This window comes from Sinohyriopsis cumingii, unplaced genomic scaffold (genome assembly GCF_028554795.1).
Source record: "Sinohyriopsis cumingii isolate HCF-2022 unplaced genomic scaffold, ASM2855479v2 utg000160l, whole genome shotgun sequence".
NCBI classification, from domain to species: Eukaryota; Metazoa; Mollusca; class Bivalvia; order Unionida; family Unionidae; genus Sinohyriopsis; species Sinohyriopsis cumingii.
The window spans coordinates 11,828,558-11,849,565 of NW_028315873.1; the positions used below are offsets into that span (position 1 = coordinate 11,828,558).

At 31.7% G+C, this 21,008-nt stretch overlaps 1 protein-coding gene across 1 annotated transcript in view; it reads left to right on the top strand.

Annotated features, from left to right (window-relative positions):
• Positions 1 to 1,916: 1,916 nt before the first annotated feature.
• The window catches only part of LOC149774787 (uncharacterized), a 43,713-nt gene continuing 24,621 nt past the window's right edge, over positions 1,917 to 21,008 (top strand). Inside the window, exons 1-2 of the mRNA XM_089945004.1 lie at positions 1,917 to 2,052; positions 18,273 to 18,421. Of these exons, the coding sequence (XP_089801130.1) occupies positions 18,352 to 18,421 (70 nt within the window). The 5' untranslated portion in view covers positions 1,917 to 2,052; positions 18,273 to 18,351. The remainder of the gene's footprint in view (positions 2,053 to 18,272; positions 18,422 to 21,008) is intronic.

Here is a 21,008-nt window from a genome sequence, read left to right on the forward strand (position 1 = left end):
TTGTGGTGTCAAGCTTATCTCTAATGGTTTGTACTTTGTCACGGAAGACATTTGCAAACATGTCCGGAAGGTCGACTGGAGAGAATGTAGTTGGAACTGGTGTAGATTTGTTCCTTGACATTAGCTTGTTAGTAATTTAGAAAAGATCTTTGCAGCTGGAATTTTCCATGATCTTATTAGTGTAGTCGGCTGATTTCGCTGCATTGACATTATTTGTGATATTCTTCTTAGCAGATGAAAAAAGGGAAGGAACAAACATCATAGACCTCCTTCACCGCCATATCGTGACAGCAAAGTGCATCCAAGAAGGAAAAGGATTCAGTAGATCTAAAGGAGTATTTTAGCATCCAAATGACTCAGACGGCGACTTCGAGAAAATTTAGGACGACAACTTACACCTACACGGTGAAATTTAAAGAATTTACGTCTGACGTTCCAGCCAAGGAAGCAGCAAGTTTCATTACGGACTTATTTGACTCAATGTTAGAGGAACTCAAACGTCAATGTCAATTCAAAGATCGAGGTCGTTTGAGCATATCTATGTATCGCGACAGTTTGAACTCTCCTGTATATCTCGGGTCTCCTCTTCCTGCCTCTCTCTCTCTCTCTCTCTCTCTCTCTCTTTCTCTCTCTCTCTCTCTCTCTCTCTCTCTCTCTCTCTCTCACACAGAAATTAAAGAAACACAACACGCCTGTCAGTTTGTAAATATCATAGTTTTCATTTTGATTCTCAGCATCTGATACTGCATGGATTAATAATAAAGGAAATTAAAGTACCTGTGTTCTCTATCTCCCTCCCTCCGTCATACCCCTCTATGTCTTTTTCTGTCTCTGTTAGAAATTACAAATGCAAGTGCTTGATGCCTGCGCTTATCATGACTGTACTTTCTCTCTCTCTCTCTCTCTCTCTCTCTCTCTCTCTCTCATTTTGATTCTCAGCAGCTGATACTGCACTGGATCAATAACATAGCAGATTAAAGTACCTGTGTTCGCTTTCCCTCCAACACCTCTCTCTCTCTCTCTCTCTCTCTCTCTCAGAGAGAACTTACAAAAGCAAGCTCGTGATACCTACATCTACCACGGTTGAGTACCTATCCTTTTCCGAGTTTTCATTGTGCTTGTCAGTAGTTGTTATTATACTGGTTGGATTATATGGTATAAAACATGTATGTGTTCTCTCTTTCTCTCTCTCTCTCTGAAATTAGAAATTCGATTGCGTGATACCAACACTTAACAATTCTGTGTACTTGTCAATTTCCGAATCTTTATTTTGTTTCTCAGTTGTTATCATTGGACTGATTTAGTTATATAAGAAATTAATGCAGTGTTCATTATATTCTCTCTCTCTCTCTCTCTCTCTCTCTCTCTCTGAAATTACAAAAGCAAGTGCATGATGCCTACGTGTAACACGCCTGTGTACCACCCATCTCTGAGAAATTATAAAACACATAACTCTCCTGTGAATTTGTCAATACTATATTTTTTTGCTTTTCATTAGTTGTTGCTGCACTGGATTAATAATATAGAATATTACAATGCCAGTGTTTCTCTCTCTCTCTCTCTCTCTCTCTCTCTCTCTCTAGACAAATTACAAAAGCATGCGCGTGATGCCTACACATGTATGTGTACTTGTCAACTTTAGAATTACACAGTTGCTTCTCAGTAACTGTTTTTATAAATAAATGATATAGGAGTTTAATAAAATTATTACATTAATAATGTTGGATGAACATTCTTTCCCATCTTCTGATATCCTTCTCAGTTCATTTAGATACAAATTTTACTTCCGACCGTTTGAACATTTTATTTATATATAAGCTGATATCTCTACTGTAATATATACAGTAAATAGTAGTTACGCTCGTAACACGGATCAAGCCAGAACTTTACCCTCTGCCTTTGCAGCCCAGTCCTTACGCCATCGTGTTATATTGACAGCTCACTTCACGTAGAGTCAGTAACAGTGAACTACAGTGACAACGTAGCCTCGGGAGCAGAGAAAAGAAATTAGCAACAATCTGGTTAATGTCGAGACTCTGACACTAGAATCGGGTAAGTGACAGATACGTTATTTTACAGAAATCCATTTGCTTTTAAATATTCAATCAAAACATTCACATTTTTCTTATATTTCTTTCTTGGATTTCGGTGTCCTCAAGTCCGTATAGACAAACTGTATACCATCATGAAAATTGCAATAAAATGTGAATGTGAATTGTGTAGCTCTATTTCTTTCCTTACTTACGTTCTCACAAACTGAATGGAATCTGTTTATTATTTTATACAAGCACTGGCCACAATCTGGTTAATATTGGGACTCTGACACTATAACCCGGTAAGTGATAGAAAAGTTATTTATAAAAATCAATTTGACTTTAAATATTCAATCAATACATTCACGTTTTTCTTTATCTTCTTTCCTCCATTTCATCGTACTCAAGTCTGCAGAGAAAGAGTACATACCATCATGAAAATTTCAACAAGATTTCAATCTGAATTAAATAGCTCTATCTGTTTAAGTTCATACGAAGTTAATGGAACCTGTCAATCAATATTTTCATACTCTGCATACATACAACCTGTCAGTCAATACGTTATACAAGCAGATATTTTTAATATATGGTTTAAAGATGACTGACTACAAAGAAAGAGTGTTCTAAAAATGCAAAACCTGTGTGAATCACGTCGTAATTGGCAACGGCAAAATAAGAAATTTCAAATTAATATAAACACTATAAAATAATGTGAATGTATTATTGCTTTAAATCAAAGGAACGGGATAGGCAATTAATGGTGTCATTGCTTTAAATCAAAGGAACGGGATAGGCTGTTAATGGTGCCATGGCTTTAAATCAAAGGAACGGGATAGGCAATTAATGGTGTCATTGCTTTAAATCAAAGGAGGGGGATAGGCAATTAATGGTTTCATGGCTTTAAATCAAAGGAACGAGAAAGGCAATTAATGGTGTCATTGCTTTAAATCAAAGGAAGGAGATAGACAATTACTGGTGTCATTGCTTTAAATCAAAGGAACGGGATAGGCAATTAATGGTGTCATTGCTTTAAATCAAAGGAACAGGATAGGCAATTAATGGTGTCATTGCTTTAAATCAAAGGAAGGAGACAGACAACTACTGGTGTCATTAAATCAAAGGAAAGGGATAGGCAATTGTGCTTTTTATCTACGAAACCCAGATCTGTTATATGATGCGCCATTTTACCCTTCTCCCTCTGTGTTGGTATAATACTTGTGATATCTAATTATTGTATTTTTTATCAATTTATTAAATTTAAAATATACTGTTTTACGATACCAGCAATTAACTTAAATCATATATTTTAATCTTTGATATCACAAATCGAAAATACTTTATGATAACACAATTCGAATATACAACATATGAAATTAATTGTAATATGCCATAAAAAGAACATATGATGTCCTAGTTTAAATGTATGATTTGCTAGTTTAACAGCATTGTCTTATATCAAATATTTATTCCAATATGGACAGCTACAGCTTAGATAACTCCCGCTTATCTGGGAGTAGTATGTACATTGATTCAACCTTTAGTCCTATATATTTAACCAGAGCTCATATCGTTTGATGACCAAAATATTTCGCCTTTAGATTTGTATGCTCATATTATGTACATTCTATTATTTTGAAATCGGTCGAAGCGAGAAAAATAGTAATCGCCCCATCACAGAATTTCTAAAGGATACATTCCCATCATGCAATTACTTTTACTTTGCTGGGCACAAATATAAGGTACCGTGACAATTTGGGGTTAGAAACGAAAGGATATAATTTTCGCAGCCCAATCAACCATTCCATTTTATGTGCATCCCCATCAACCATTTCCTTTATATGTAGCCCCATCACCCATTCATTTTAGTTGTAGCCCGACGGATACTTTAATTCGGATCACTAGTCTATTTTAATTTGTTTAATAAAGCTACTTCAATTTGTTTTACTGGACTGCTTTAATTTGATTAACCAGGCTAATGATATTGTTTAGCAATGCTACTCTAATTTTATTTTTTTAAAAAGCTACTTTAACTTTTTTAGCTAGGCTACTTTAATTTGTTTACTGGACTACTTTTAACTTTATAATTATGCAATTTTAATTTGTTTAAGAAGGCTACTTTCACTTCCTTCACAAGGCTACTTTAGTTTGTTTAAAAAGCTATTTTAGTTTGTTTAACAAGGCTACTCGTATGTACTAGGCTACTTTGAAATATTTTAAACAAAGTTGCTTTGTGTTGTTTAACAAGGCTATTTTAACTTGTTTGGCAATATTGCCTTAATTTATTAGGCTCCTTTAATTTAGGTGACAGGGCTAATTTAATGTTTTTAACAAAACTACTTTAGTTTGCTTAACAGGGCAATATTAATTTATTTCACAATTTTATTTTAACATATGTAACAATGCTACTTTAATTTGATTAACGAGGTTACTTGAATCTGTTTATCAAGGCTACTTCAATTTGTTTATCAAGGCTACTTTACTTTCTTTAACTAGGCTATTTAAAATTTTAACAAAGCTACTTTAATTTCTTTGACAGGCCTATTTTAATTTTTTAGCAAGGCAACTTTAACTTACTATGCTTCTTTAACTTTTTTTAACAAAGGCGATTTAATATTTTTAGAAAAGCTACTTTAATGTGTTTCATGAGGCTATTTTAACTTAATATGCTACCGTAATGTATTTGAGAAAGCTACTTTAATTTGTTCAACAATATATATTTAACTGGTTATTGAAATACTCTAATTTGTTTGAAAATGCTACTTTAACTTATCAAACGAGGCTACTATAATTAGTTTAAATGGGTTACTTTCTTTTTCGTAACAATGATATTTTAATTTGTTTAACAAGGCTGCCTTTTTTAACATTGCTACTTTCATATGTTTACTAATATTAATTAACGTGTTTAATAAGGACACTTAACTCGTTTAACAATGCAACATTAACTATTTCAACTACACTGCTCTAATTTGTTTCAGCAGCACTTGTTTAAGGATGTTTCTTGAATTTGTTTAACCATGATAATTAAAATGGCATCACAACGTTACTTTCATAGTGTAAAATGCTACTTTAGATTGTTTAAAAAGGCTATATTAATTTGTTTAGCAAAGCAATTTTAATTTGATTCACACGGCTACTTTAGTTTGTGTAACAAGCCTTTTTTAATTTCTTTAACATGGTTACTTTAATTTACCTTTAATTTATTTAACAAAGCCACTTTAATGTAATAGGGTATTTTGCTTTCCTTAACAAACCTTATTAATTTGTTTAACAAGACTAAATTATGTTTTTAAAGGTTACTTTAACTTGAGTTGTAATGCTACTTCAATTTGATAAACAATGATATTTTAATTTGTTTCACAAAGCGTCTTGAATTTGCTTAACTCAGCTATTTTAATTTGTTTGGCAATTTTACTTTATCTTGTCAAACTAGGCTAAAAAAAATTTAAAATGCGACCTTAATTTAACTATGCTCTGTCAATTGTAATTTGTTCGCCAAAGCTACTTTAGTTTGCTTAACAATGCAACTTTAACTTGTTTAACAAGCTTACTTTAATTCGTTAAAAATGGTTATTTCAACTTGTTTAATAAAGCAAATTTAATTTGTTTCACTAGGCTGGTTTAATTTGTTTTACAACCCTATCTTAATTTAATATCTCTACTTTAACTTACTAGGTTACTTTATTTGCTTAACAAAGCTACGATATTTTTTAACCAAGCTACTTTCAATTAGTTCACTACGCCAAGTTATCTTACTAGGCAACTTTAGTCTAGTTAACAAAAACACTTTCATTATTTAACAAAGTTTCTTTAATTTGTTTATCAATGCAACTTTAATTTACTTGGCTACTTTCATTTCCTTAGCAAGACTGCTTTAATTTGTTTAACAAAAGTTACTTTAATTTGTTTAACAAGGCTATCTTAAATTGTGTAACAATGCCACTTTAACTTCTGTAACAATACTACCTTAATTTAATTAGCAAGGCTACTAAAATGTGTTGAACAGGACTACTTGAATTTGCTTCACGAAGCCACTTTAGTTTGTTTAGCTAGGGTTTTTTAATTTGTCTAAGTAGGGTACATTATATTTGTTTAAATAGGATGTTTACATTTTAAACAGGGTTATTTTAATTTGCATCACAAGCCTACTTTAAATTTGCTTAACTAGGCTGACTTTGCTTAGCAAGGTTGCCCTAATTTGGTGAACAACCCTAATTTTATTTGTTTGAAAAGGCTACTTTAATTTGTTAAACTTAACAATTCGGATATTTTAACAATGTTATTTTATCATCTTTAACAAGGCCTCTTAAATTGTTTATCAAGCATACTTTGATTTGTTTAATAATGTTACTTTAATTTGTTTGACTAGGCTATTTGGACTTTAACAAGGTGTATTTAACTTTAATTTGTTTAAGTTACTATAACTTGTGAAACTATTGTACTTTAATTAACTAGGATTTATTTAACTAGGCTTTTTAAACAAGGCCATTTTAATTTACTAGACTACTTTAATTTACTTTACAAAGCTATTATAAAATGCTTAACTAGGCTACCTTCTTTTTGCTTAACTAGACTATTTTAATTTGCTTAACTAGGCTATTGTTATTTTTTTAACTAGATTATTTAGATTTTTAACAATGTTTTATTTAATTTGTTTAAGAAGGCGACTTTAATTTGTTTAACAATCCTTCTATAATTTTTTAACAGGTCAATTTGTTTAATTTGAATATTTAGTCTTTCTAACAAAGCTTTTTTCTAAATGGTTTAACAATGCTATATTGATTTGGTTAACAAGCCTACCTTGATTTGTTTGGTTTCTTTAACTATTCTATTAGAACGTTTTATCTAGTTAGTTATTTGATTAACAATGCGCATTTCATTTGTTAACGCTACTTTAACTTGTTTGACAAGGATATCCTAATGTTTAACAAATCTAGTTGAATTTGCTTAACAACGCTACTTAATTTGCTAAACAAAGCTACTATAATTTGCTTAACAAAGCTGCTATAATTTTCTTAACAAAGTTACTTCAATTCATTCAACAAAGCAACTTTAATTTATTTAACAAAGCTACTTTAATTTTCTTAACAAAGCTGCTTTACTTTGTTTAACAGAGCTACTTTAATGTTCTTATTTTATATACCTAAGCTACTTTAATTTTACTTAACAAAGCTACTTTATTCTATTTATCAAAACTACTTTAATTTCTTCAAGAAGGCTACTTTAATTTGTTTTTACTATGCTACTTTAACTTGTTTAACTAGACTACATTAATTTGTTTAACTTAACTACTTTAATTGGTATAATTATCCTATTGTAATGTGTTCAACAAGGCTAATTCCACTTGCTTAACAAGATAAATTTAATTTGTTTAACAAAGCTATTGCAGAGTGTTTAACTTGGCTAAAATAATTTGATTCAATAATGTTATAGAAACAATTAATTTCATTGAATTATTTTTATATTATCGAAATGTAGTGCTTAACGGGATACCTTTTTATTTTCTGAATAATAAGTTTCCTTTATTATTATTATTATGATTATTATTATTATTATTATTATTTGGATAATTTTCCTAATTATACCACGTTTAACATCATCTAAAGATTTTGTTTACCTAAATTCATTTTATGTTTGCTAAATAATTTATTTTACCATGATAGCTTTAACCCATTTTATTATTACATTTAGCTATTTTTTAAATGTTTTGAAACTAAATACCTTTATAAATTTTGTAAATTACAAGTTTTTCTGAACAAACTTTTATTTAATTTCAATAATTTTTTCATTACTTTATGCATACATTTTTGTTGAAAGGTTCCTAAAACAAATTGTCTTTTACATTATCTAAATAGACCGTTTAACTGAGTTACATTTCACATTTTTAAATAATTCATTTCTCAATTTATTTGATTATGTAGTTGATTGAAAAACTTTTTGTATTATCCAAATCACATGTTTGAATCAAATTTTGTTCACGCTATCTTAATGATTTGTTTGGTTATCCTGTTGGGCTAAACTACTTTTACATTTTCAGAATAATTTATTTGCTTAATTTTTTAGTGGAAGTACATTTTTATTCATCAATGAGAATATATTTAAGTACTTTGTTTGATTGATCTACCTATGCATTGTGTAAATAATATTGTCTTACGAATATGTTTAACTTAAATAAGTTTCTTTTTTCCCAATCGATTTTAATATTTTATTTGATTAATTTCTTTACAGGAATAACTTTTTCTCATTTTAATAATTATTTTATTGTTTTGACGACCTAAATTACTATTTATGAATTTGTATATTTTTTGAGTAATGTGTTTGACAAAATTACCTTTTACAAACATTTTAATAATTTGCTTTGTTGATTAGATGAAATAAACTATTGTTTTGTCAATTTGTTGCATTCATTTGATAAATCTGTTTCAAGAATTTAAAAGTTTTATTTCTTTTTTAAATTAACTACTTTTTGCCCTTTTTAAAAATTTGTTAATTTGTTTATTTAGCACAATTAATATGTCACCCATTTATTTTTGTATAATTAATAATATGTCACCCATTTGTCTAGCAAAATTAATATGTCACCCATTGATTTAGAACAAATAATGTGTCACCCATTTAAATGACTGGTTTCATTTACTGATTAGCCATGCAAATTTTGTATTCGGTCTAATGCTTTACTTGATGAAATTGTTTAACAAAATTACTAACTTCATTCATTGTCATAACTCTCTGATTTGTGGGACTATACAACATTTTCATCCCTTTTATTGATTTATTTGTTTAAGTTCCTAAACTACATTTTTGATACCATTTATTGATTTATTTGTTTAAGTTTCTAAATTCCATTTTCTCATTTGTTAGACGTTCTTTGATTAAATAGTATAATATAATTACTTTTCAAATCCCCTGATTTCCATTTTAATAATTTGTATATAATATAGTTACTTTATAAATCCCCTGATTTCCATTTTAATAATTTGCATAATATAATTACTTTTCAAATCCCCTGATTTCCATTTTAACAATTTTTATAATATAATTACTTTTCATATCCCCTGATTTAAATTATGATAACTGGTATAATATAATTACTTTTCAATTTCCCTGATTTCCATTTTAATAATTTGCATAATATAATTACTTTTCATATCCCCTGATCTAAATTATGATAACTGGTATAATATAAATACTTTTCAAATCCCCTGATTTATATTTTAATAATTTGTTGGCTGATCCATTTGTATAATTTGTGTTATCAATTTGTTTAACTGAGATAAATTTTCTATCAATTTTAACAATCTGTTTAATTGACTTTTAACTGCACTTCTTTGCCATATATTTTAATCATTTCTTTGATCGGTTTGTTTATCTTAATTTCTTTTTGTCGTCCATTTAAGTATGTATTTGATCAACTTGTGGCAGAAAATAATAGTTTTCATCAATGATAATTCTTTATTCAAATGATACATTTAAATGGATTACATATTCGTCCCTTTAAATGATCCAATGATTAATTTGTTGAACTTGACTACTTTGCATAAACGGTTTCATAATTGTTATGATTAAACTGAAGCGCTCAACCAACTTTAATTAATTTTAGTAATATGATTGATTAAATTGTCATAATAACCCATTTTGATCCATTTTACTAACTTGTTTTACTGAAATAATTTTCAAAGTTTTCATTGAGTCCTCAACCCATTTCATTTAGTACAATAGTTACGTTTACATATCACCTTCAATACAATTTTTTTTGGTATTTATTTATATGAAAATTTAACTGCACCAAAACAGACATTTTCGTGGTGATTTTGCTTTATGTTTAATTGACATTACGTTTATTGAGTTCCTTAAGCAATAATCTTTGCTTTTATTTTTATATAAACTATCACAAACAAACTGCAGCAGATACATTATCCCGAAAAGAACATATTTATAATCTATTTCAGTACATATTAAAGAAAATAATGAATGCGTTAAAAAATGAACATTTTTTGTTAATTTTTTATGCAAAGTGAACCAGGGTTGCAAAGACAATTAGTTTAATCACAGTTTTCCGGAATTTAGGAATTTGCCAATATGTCAAAATTATAAATAATTTATAGTACCCTAAATTAAATAAATGTGTGATATCCCTACATTTCTTCAAGTGAATTAAGAAAACATATATCGCCACGTTTTTCCTGTCTTGGATACTTCGGCGGTAAATCATCATCAATTATACATTAGAATTTCAGCTTGCGTTAATTTAATAAAACAAATGAAATAAAATAAAGGTTATTCAAATAATATAAATAATGTTTACTATTTATTGTTTCAACTGCACTTATTTCTTTACCGGTAAATATATACATAATAGTTTAAAACACGTCTCATAATTAAGTTGGAGATAATTTGTATTTATAAATCCATCGATTTGTGCTAACAATCGCCAAAGTATTGTCCAGATTTGTACGCCTCTAATGCTGGTGATGAGACCTATAACAATTACATATCTATTGATTGAAAAATTATGAATTTTTTTTATATGGTGTGCCAAGATTAGTATACAAAACTGACATTTGTAGTGTAACATATTTTCGAGCTTTCAAAATGACGTCAGTTTCATTTCTGATTATATGAGTGATCCATTCAATTCAAAGCTCCATTTCAGAGCCGCTGCCTCAACTAAAATGCTCAGTTTTAACACTTTTCCAGCTTCAATAATCTGATATTATTCATAGCTTTAAAATAAATTGCTATCACTATCGTCAGCCAGGAAGCCTATTTGCCGAATTGAATCCTCGAAGATGAACCACGCTGATATCCGATTACTTCATGAGGATTACCATAATAGTGGAATTGCTACCATATGACAGAAAATCAAACCGTACTTCCAATCGTCATACAATGCAAACTAACTTACTCGAAAGTAGTATTTTCAATCACTTTTTATTTTTTCAGCAAAATCTCTAAACTTCAATGACTTTCAATGACCTAGGAGTCTTAGGTGAAACATCAAAGACTTTCAAGGTTTTAAAATTGTGGTGTTCATTTCTGAATGACTTTCAATGACCTAGGTGAAATATCAATGCCTTCGAAGGCCTTCAGTTGGGGTTTTCGTTTCTCGATGACTTTCAATGACCTTTAATGACCGTGCGAACCATGTACTGTAAAATGGTTTGCATTAGAATTGTAAAAGGTTTAAGAGGAACACAAAAAAACAATAAACATCAACTACATAACAGTATTTGTTTGTCGCATATTTAAGGCAGTTACGGCACAGCCATCTGATCTCAGTAGGTTATTGCAACTTGGTATCTTTGTTACCGTTCATCACAGTAGAAAAATCCCACACATACAGTTATAAGGATCGAGGTTCTTGTAGGTTACTTGGTGTAAGTTCAAACTCAAGGATGTATAATGATTTCATATCAGAAAATGAAATAAAAATTAGTCAGCTAGAGAAAGGGAAATCCCCAGGGAGAGATGGACTCACGGCGGAATTCTATAAAAAATTCCAAAGTGTGTTAGCGCCGATTCTGGAAAATTTATATAATAACATTCTTTTAAAAAAGGACATGATGACGGAAACAATGAGAGAAGGGTTAATAACAATTATATACAAAGGGAAAGGGGATAGGGAAAGCCTAAAACAATTGGAGGCCCATCTCCCTCCTAAATATAGATTACAAGATTTTAAGCAAACCTTTAGCAAATAGGGTTAAATTATGTCTAAATGAAATCATAAATGTAAACCAGTCCTGTGGGGGGAAGGGACGAAATGTGCAAAATAATATCTTAAATATAAGAACGATAATTGAATATGTAAATGAAACAGGTCAACAAGGTGCTATGGTACTTTTTGACCAAGAGAAAGCTTTCGAAAGATTGGAAAATAACTATACCCAAAAGGTATTAGAGAAATTTGGATTTGGAAATAACTTCCAAAACTGGAATAAAATCCTGAACTATAAAATAACAGCTAGAGTACAGGTAAACGGCGCTGTCACGGATACATTTTATATTAAAAGATCGGTGCGGCAAGGCTGCCCACTATCTATGCTATTATACGTAATAGCAATTGAAATACTAAGTATCAAAATACGGAATAACAACAATATCGAAGGTATAAAAATCTCCAATCTGAAAGAGGATTTCAAAATGCTCCAACATGCTGATGACTGTACTAACTTCATAAAAGACCAAAATTCCTTTAAACACATGCAAAAGGAAAATGAATCATTTGAAAAAGTATCAGGGTCGCAAATAAATCATGATAAAACAGAAATACTAAAAATAGGGAACTGGAGGGGAAACCACCCCGGTTTACCACCATACTTGATCAAGGTAACTGTTAAAACTTTAATAATCTTATTTGGGGAAAACGAAGCATAAGAAAATTACAAAATTATGTACAAAAAAGTCAAAGAGAATATCGAAATCTGGGCACTAACGCCATTATGCATAATGGAGCGTGCACAAGTAGCAACAACATACATGTAATCTAACATGAACTATATAATAAACTCCGTAGACTTAAAAAAATAAAAATTTAGATAAGATAGATAAGGAAATTATACACTATATATGGAACTTCAAGACACATTACGTCCAAAAATCAACATTATAATGCGCCAGAACAAAAGAGGGCTTAGCCTTACCATGCCCCTTTTTAAAAAAATATACAAATATTAAAAACAGATTCAAAAGACTACCGACAATACCAAAAAAGTCCACGGGAAGTCCTATTCGTATATTGGTACGGCTTCACCTTTAGGAACAGGCAAGATATTTATAAAAATAACAAGTTATGAAAAAGAGTTAGAAGTACCTAGACATTTCAGACAAACAAAAGAACTTTTATGCAAGTTTAGGGACAAAACAGAACTCTGGGAAAAGGACATATCTAAGACATATGACTGGATTAGGGAATATGAATCAAAATATAAAAGAAACAAAGTAGAGGAGGAAAATATCCGTATAGATTGGGATATAGTGTGGGGGCACTGGGCCAACATAGGATCAGCTAAAATACAAAATATCATATTTAAATATTTGCATAATGCGGGGCTAACAGGCGAGACTGCTTTGAGAATAAGGATGATTCGCGCAATAATCAAATGTCCCATGTGTAAAACATCCAACTTCACCAAATATCATGCCATCGCACAATGTGAAAGAAGGAAGGATGACCGGATAAAACTGATTATGGAGATATGTAAAAAATAGAGATATCAAAGGAAACATATTCTATATTTGGACGGGAATTTCGACAATAAAAACAATAATTAAGATAACAGATTACATTACAAAACAATGATGGCCTGTGGCCAGGTAATAACAATTACAAAATAACTAACATAGGCAATCATAACCGATATAATAATTTAAAATTGAAAAATTATGGACTAATTAAAGCCAGAAAAAATCACTTGATATCTCTCAAAAATTAAATATAAAATGGATTTACCCCCAAAAAAAGAAAAAAGAGCAACAAAACAACAACAAACAAACATATAAATGTAATATGCCGTTAAACACTAATACATTTGCATATGTTTATATACCAAATACCAAACAGGGAGTACGGGTAAGAAAGGAGCCTTGGTACGAGCACTAACGCAAAAGCGGGCTATGACCTCGTTCCCACCCTGATCTCCTTGGAGGTGGTTAATATATCGTTAACACTTATTACTTTGCATGTGTTTGTATATGAATATCAAAGAGTCTTAAGGGAATATTCTCCTTACCTTTAAATATACAAAAGGACAGTGTATCTGTATGGGGAAAGTAAAAGGTAATGACATAATGGGGTTATATCACATGGCGTCACGCGAAGTGGAAAGGCCCTTAAAAGAGCCTAAGAAAAACACCCCATATGGAACACTACTAGTACATGCAAAACACAAAAACAAACACAACACCTCTGCTTATTTCTAACTCTCGCTCTCTCTTAACTATACAGCACCCGTACTGTATAGTTGACTAATATAAATTGGAATTTTGGCCACAAAAAAAAAGAGGGGGCCAAAACTCGATTCGGGTGAAATACGACAAATAAATAAAGTATGGACCCTCACTAGAGCACAGCCCGCCTCATTTCAAATTTATGCGATGAGCGACAAATATAAGGACGCACATAAAACACTTGGCTTTTTTTTCTATTGAAAATAGTAAACCGCTCAGTTGCCCTTTCAAAAATGATCAATAAAGCATAATAAAAAAAATAAAAAATAACAAGTACTAAGGCAAACTGGGGAACTTTGACTGATATGCTGTCTCAGCACGGAAACTAACATAGCATTCACACACATAGCAATACACATATAGCAAACACGAGACTAAGCAGACCTCTAGCAAAGGTCACAAACACGAACAAGGGGAGCGAATTCGAGCTAGGTGAAAGAAACTTGGCTCGGATGAACACCCCTATAGATAACACTAGGAAATATAAATACCCCATCAAAAATTTCAAATATATAAATTTTTGATTGAAAATTCTTTTTATAAAAATCAAACAAGCAACATACCTGGGGGATACACTTACACATAAAACACTTTTCACTTTTTTTGGAAATTGGGGGGCATCTGTCTGGTGCCCCCAAAAAAGAGGATGTAATCAGGTCAGTATATTTTCTCGTACTCCACATACTTTCACGTATGATTTAGCGTTATGACTTGAGTGGCGGGATGGGTAGCATAATGTATTTAAATCAAATTGTTAGCATTTGAATTAAATCAGAAATCAGGGAATTTTTTCTACTGAACGATTTAAAAAAAAAACAAAAAAAACGCTCAAATATAATGTGAAAACAGAAAATAACAGTATTGTAATATCACACCTACATCAATTGAATTGCAAAATATAAATTTCCAGATGTAAAGATACCATCTACTATGCAAAACATAACAAGACATATTAGCGTATGACGTGAAATAATCGAAAGCTGCGGGGGGGGGGGGGAGAGAGAGAGAGAGAGAGAGAGAGAGAAAGAGAGAGATTTCAATTAAATTGTATTACATTTTTAATTCATTTGAAACTCTTGGATTATTGCTATCCTTTTCACTATTTTCATATTTTATAAATACTGGTTCATAACTAAAATTCGTCGATAATCTGGAGAGTATACAAGCAATAGTTTACTGTTGAAATCATAATCATATAAGTATTTATACCCCATGAGAATATCATAATTATATACGTATTTATACGCTAGGGGAATATTATAATTATATATGTATATACGCAAGGTGAAAATTATAATTATATACATATTTAAACGTCGTGCGAAAATCATAATTATATATGTATTTATACGCCAGGGGAATACGTATTTATACGCAATGGGAAACTCAAAATTTTATGTATTTATACGCAATGGGAATATCATAATTATATACGTATTTATACGCCATGGGAATATTATAATTATATATGTATAAACGCTAGGTGAAAATTATAATTATATACGTATTTAAACGCCGTGCGAAAATCATAATTATATACGTATTTATATGCCATGGGAATATCTTAATTATATACGTATTTATATGCGATGAGAAAATCATAATTATATACGTATGTATATGCCATGGGAAAATCATAATTATATATGTATTTTAACGCCATGGTAATAACATAATTATCTACGTAATTATACTCCATGGGAAAATCATAATTATCTACATATTCATATGCTCATTCTGTAAATGTAAATATACCATATACGAGTGTAAAACTACTTGTGTTTGGAAAAACACCACAAAATTGCAGATTCATATCACATGTGTTCACAATTGTGTGAACACCGATTGAGGCAGTACAGGAGAAGCTATTGGAAATCAGTCCTATTGAGTCATTACGTGAAATGCTATTGGAATAACTCCTACTGAGTCAGTTCATGAAATGATATTAGAAATAACGTTCAGCTAATTGGCCGTGTCGTACGTTTACTCGTATCGAGTTCATTGAAAGCGTAGAGGGCTGTGAAGTTAATGACACAACAGTAACTGAATTCAGTGTTTTACAGTTTTTCACAATTAGGTCACTGACTGCATATAGAGTTGTACAATTACTGTCACGTAAGCTATTGAAAGCAAACACGTGTACAGCGACCAACACCTGTATTACTTTTGTGATGTGTACAGCGACCAACACCTGTATTACTTTTGTGATGTGTACAGCGACTAAAACCCGCTTTATTTGTATGCAGCTTTAAAAGCTTGTTATGAATGTGATTCTAAAACATTCACACTCAATCATACCTTGGTTATTTAATGTATATAGAGTTTTCCATTTTCAGTAAGTCAGTTGGTGAGGTACTAAATGACAGTCAGCTCACGAATGTTATCTTGTGCATTTCGCTCCCGTGATTGTGATGATGATATGCGGTTTTGGTTAATTAGGATAGGTAGGTTTGGTTTGTTTGTTATATTTTTGTTTTGTTTTTGTTTGGGATTTTTTTTTTGGGGGGAGGGGTCCAGTCTAATTTAAATGAAGCATACACTAGAAAGAAAGAATAAAACCATTCAGTCGTATCCTGAACTTAACTTTTTTAATTTTCATTTCTTCTCCCAAACTATTATTGGATCTTTTTCAATTGATTTTAAAAAAAAAAACTAAAGGGTCAGCATTTAATAATATTTCGTGTAACCAGAACTACACATACGTTTTATTTAGCCTTAGGTTAGTTGAAGTTTCCTTTTTTCTGGAATCATTGGGATCATTTTAAGCCACCAATAACCTCCCTCCACGATATATACACGCAACACTAACCTCCCATTCATATCATCTACACCCACCACTAACTCCCCATCCACATTATTTACACCAACTTCTAATCCCTCCACAACATCAGCATACAACATGAACCCGCCAACCAGAGAATTTACACCCACCACTAACTTCCCCATGTACAATATTTACACCTACCAGTAACTTCCTCATGTACAATATTTACACCTACCACTAATCTCCCCATCTTCAATATTTACACTCATCACTACCCTCCCCATGTACAGAATTTACACCCACCGATAACTCCCCATATACAGTTTTTGCTCCGACCAAATAGATACACAAGTACTTATAAGTAATTCGTCCAATCCGAAACATATATAATTGTACAATTCCCTGGTCCAATCATTGCAATGATGAACTTTTCTATGATGACAAGATACGATATCTAAGATTATAAGAAAATTAAATTGGATTCATATACGGCTTAATCAATATGTTATAGATCTGAAAATGAGAGATAAGGAAACGGATTCTTTTAAAATATAGATAAATAGTTAAAAATGAAAATATTCAATGTAAACCCGAGAAACAGAAGTTAGTGACTTGGCCGAGGAGAAATACCACCAAGAACCATCACTAATAATTTATTATTTACAGATACTGAGTATTAAGTTTATAAACCGTTTGCATCGTAAGGGGTATGTTTTTTTGGACTTTGCTTTACTCTGTTTATCTCAGCCTGTCTGTCTGTCTGGCTGGCTGGCCCTCTGAGAACGTATAAAAGCAAATGTATGATACCTACACATAACACTTATGTGTGTTTGTCAATTTCTGAGTCATCAATTTAGTTCTTAGTAATTATCGTTAGACTTACTGATTATATAGGAAATGTATATTACTATATTCTATCTCTCTCTCTCACTGCTGCGGTGGCCTAGTGGTTAGAGCGTCCAACATGGGTGCGGGAGGTCGTGGGTTCGATCACCATCCGAGTCATAAAAAAGACTTACAAAAATGGTACTAACAGATGCCTCACTTGGCGCTCAGCATTAAGAAGTTAGTGTTAGGACTGCTCGGCCTGGTGTCAGGATAACGTGACTGGGTGGGACATCATGCTACATGCCTGCGGCATTATGCCCCAGTGCTAGACATCACTATAAACAGCCACACTGCAGACATCCTAGGGATATGACTGAAAAATTCTTAAAGCTACGTTAAAAATCCGAATCACACACACACACACACAGTAAGTGTTGCTGCACTGGACTAATACCACAGAAAGTAGTTTTTATTAATAATGACTTATGTAGGAAATAAATAAAAATTATTACCTTAATAATGTTTAATGAACGTCCCTTTGACATTTTCGCTCAACTCTTTTAGGTAAAAATTTTTGCAAGCTACCTTTTGAACATTTCATTTTACAAATAAGATGATATTTCTACTATAATACATAAATTAAATAGTAGTTTCGTATATGACAGTGATAAAGCTATAACGTTTCTCCCTGTCTTTTGCAGCCCGGTCCTTACCTCAGCATTGTGTTAGACTGAAAGCTCACTTCACCTGGAGTTAGTAACACTGAACTACAGTGACGACATGGCCACGGGAGGACAGAAAGAAACTGGCCAGAATTTGGTTAAGGTCGGGACTCTGGTACTTGAACCCGGTAAGTGATAGATGCGTTATATACGGAAATCCATTTGCTTTTAAATATTCGATCAATACAGTCACGTTTTCCTTTTTCTTCTTTCTTCCATTACAGCGTTCTCAAGTCCGTAGAGACGGTACATACCATAATGAAAATTTCAACAAGATTTCAATGTGAATTACATACCTCTATCTCTTTCTTCAAGTTCTTACAAACTTAATGGGACCCGTCAATCAATATTTTCGCACTATGCATACATGCAACCTTTCGATCAATATATTCATACTCTGCATACATGCAACCTGTCAGTCAATATTTTATACTAACATATATATTCACTAGAAAAAGTGACACGAAAGACGGTGTCCTAACAATACATAACATGTGGTAAACAGGTCAAGACTGGCAACCGCTGATAGATAAAATTTCCAGTTGATATGAAAACTGTAATTTGTATGAGGTCTTTGCTTTAAAACCAGTCATCTATAAAACCCAACCCCCGTTATTAGGCGCCATTTTACCCTTCTGCCTCTGTGATGGTATAATACTCGTGATATCTAATTATTGTATTATATCAATTAATCGAATTTAAAATACGCTGTTGTACGATACAAAATATTAACTTACATCATATATTCTATTTTTCTAAGTCATAAGTCCAAATGATTTTATGATAATGCAATTCCAATATGTATGATCTTAAATTAAATTTTCTGATTCTATATAAATAATATGCGATGTCTTAAATTAAATTTTCTGATGCCATAAAAATAATATGCGATATCTTAAATTAAATGTATTATTATTTTAATATCGAAGCTGCAACTTAGATAACTCCCGTTATCTGGGAGTAGTATGTACATTGATTCAACCTCTACTCTATTGTATTTAACCAGAGCTCATACGGTTTGATAATCAAAATATTTTGCCTTTTTATTTGTATGCTATTATGTGTGGGTAGAAGCAAGACAAATATTAATTCCCCTTCAACACCTCACCGACAAGCACGTTTAGCATCTGCCACTACCGACTGGTCACGTGTGATCTTGAGTCGCGCAGTTTAAATTTCATAAACTTCAGCCCATGCGATCTTGTTTTGACCAAAACAGTCTATTGCGTCCACGCATATGATTAATGATTTTAAAAAATCCCGAAATATAACATTTACGTTAACACGGAATGAGTCTTTTATTTTTATAAATCTTATATGTGGAAACGTTCTGTTTAGGCGAAGACTACTACAAATGTTTCAAATATATTTCCCATCATACAATTACTTTGACTTTGTTGAGCCAAATCTTAAGTACCATGACTAGATTGGGTCAGAAATGCAAGGAGAAAACAGGTTCTTTTTCTCAGGGCGATCGCCCATTCCCTTTATTTGCAGCCTCATTACCCATTCCCGTTATTGGTAACCACATTACACATTTCCTTTATTTGCAGCCCCATTACCCATTCCCGTTATTGTATGTTCCATGGAAATTAGAAACGTCTGTATTGGTGTCAATGTCTGCTCATGTCAAACACACAACGTGTTTCATGAAAAAATTCGCACGAAAATGCTAACTTTTTAAGGAAGATGTAACATTTTCACGACCAATCACTCTTTTCGTGGAAACTTCCATCTACCTGAATATTTTTCTACCCAATAGTGTCCAATATTAATGAAATGTTTTTACTTTTTCTCATGTGAAAAAAAAAGATTCTTTGTCAGGACAAGTAATAGATTAATAGATTTTTCATGGAAGAACTTGTTCATGACGATTGCTGTCATTTTTCGAAAATTGACAATTTAATAAAATGAAATTGAACCATTTTTCACAGAAAGCAAATTTTTTGCATAGATACGAACATGCATTTCTGCATGAAAAAAAGTTATTTTCGTAAGGGAAAACTGCACTATTTATAAAAACAAAAAACAAATATAAAAGCATGCCTCGATTTGAAAAGGTACATTTTTGGAGAAGAAATGTTAAAATATCAATGTAGGTCATATAATGAAGTCGAGAAGAAACAAGATTTTGTATAGAATATATCTCAATATGTGATGTCAAACTCAAACTGTATCATACACGCTGAAAATAATCGTTTTGGATTTATTTTGTTGGCAAATGTTTCTTCACCGAAAGATATCGTAGTCGTTTGAATTGTTTGAAAAAATATAACACACATTTTATTACTGCTTGACAGCGAGACATAGCGATCCAAGAAACACCCTAGACCGAAATCAGTTTGTATACTTATTTCCTTTCGTTTTCTTTCTTACTTTCTCCTCAGAATGATTTCAGTTTTCATTTGTAATTGCTGTTTCTTGTGAAATTTAAAATCTATTTGCGATGCACCTTGCAAAACAAGTACACTCCCACTGAAATATTTTGGCCGCCCAAAACTGCGTGTAATTTGGATTTTTAAGGTTACACTTTTTCAGTCATATCGCTACGATGGCTGCAGTGTGGCAGTGTATAGTGAAGCTTAGCACTAGGGCATCTTGCTGCAGACATGTAGCATCGTGTCCCACATAGTTACATTATCCTGGCATCAGACAAACCAGTTCTAACACTAGCCTCTTAATGGTGAGTTCCTAGTGACGCAGCTGTTATCAAAC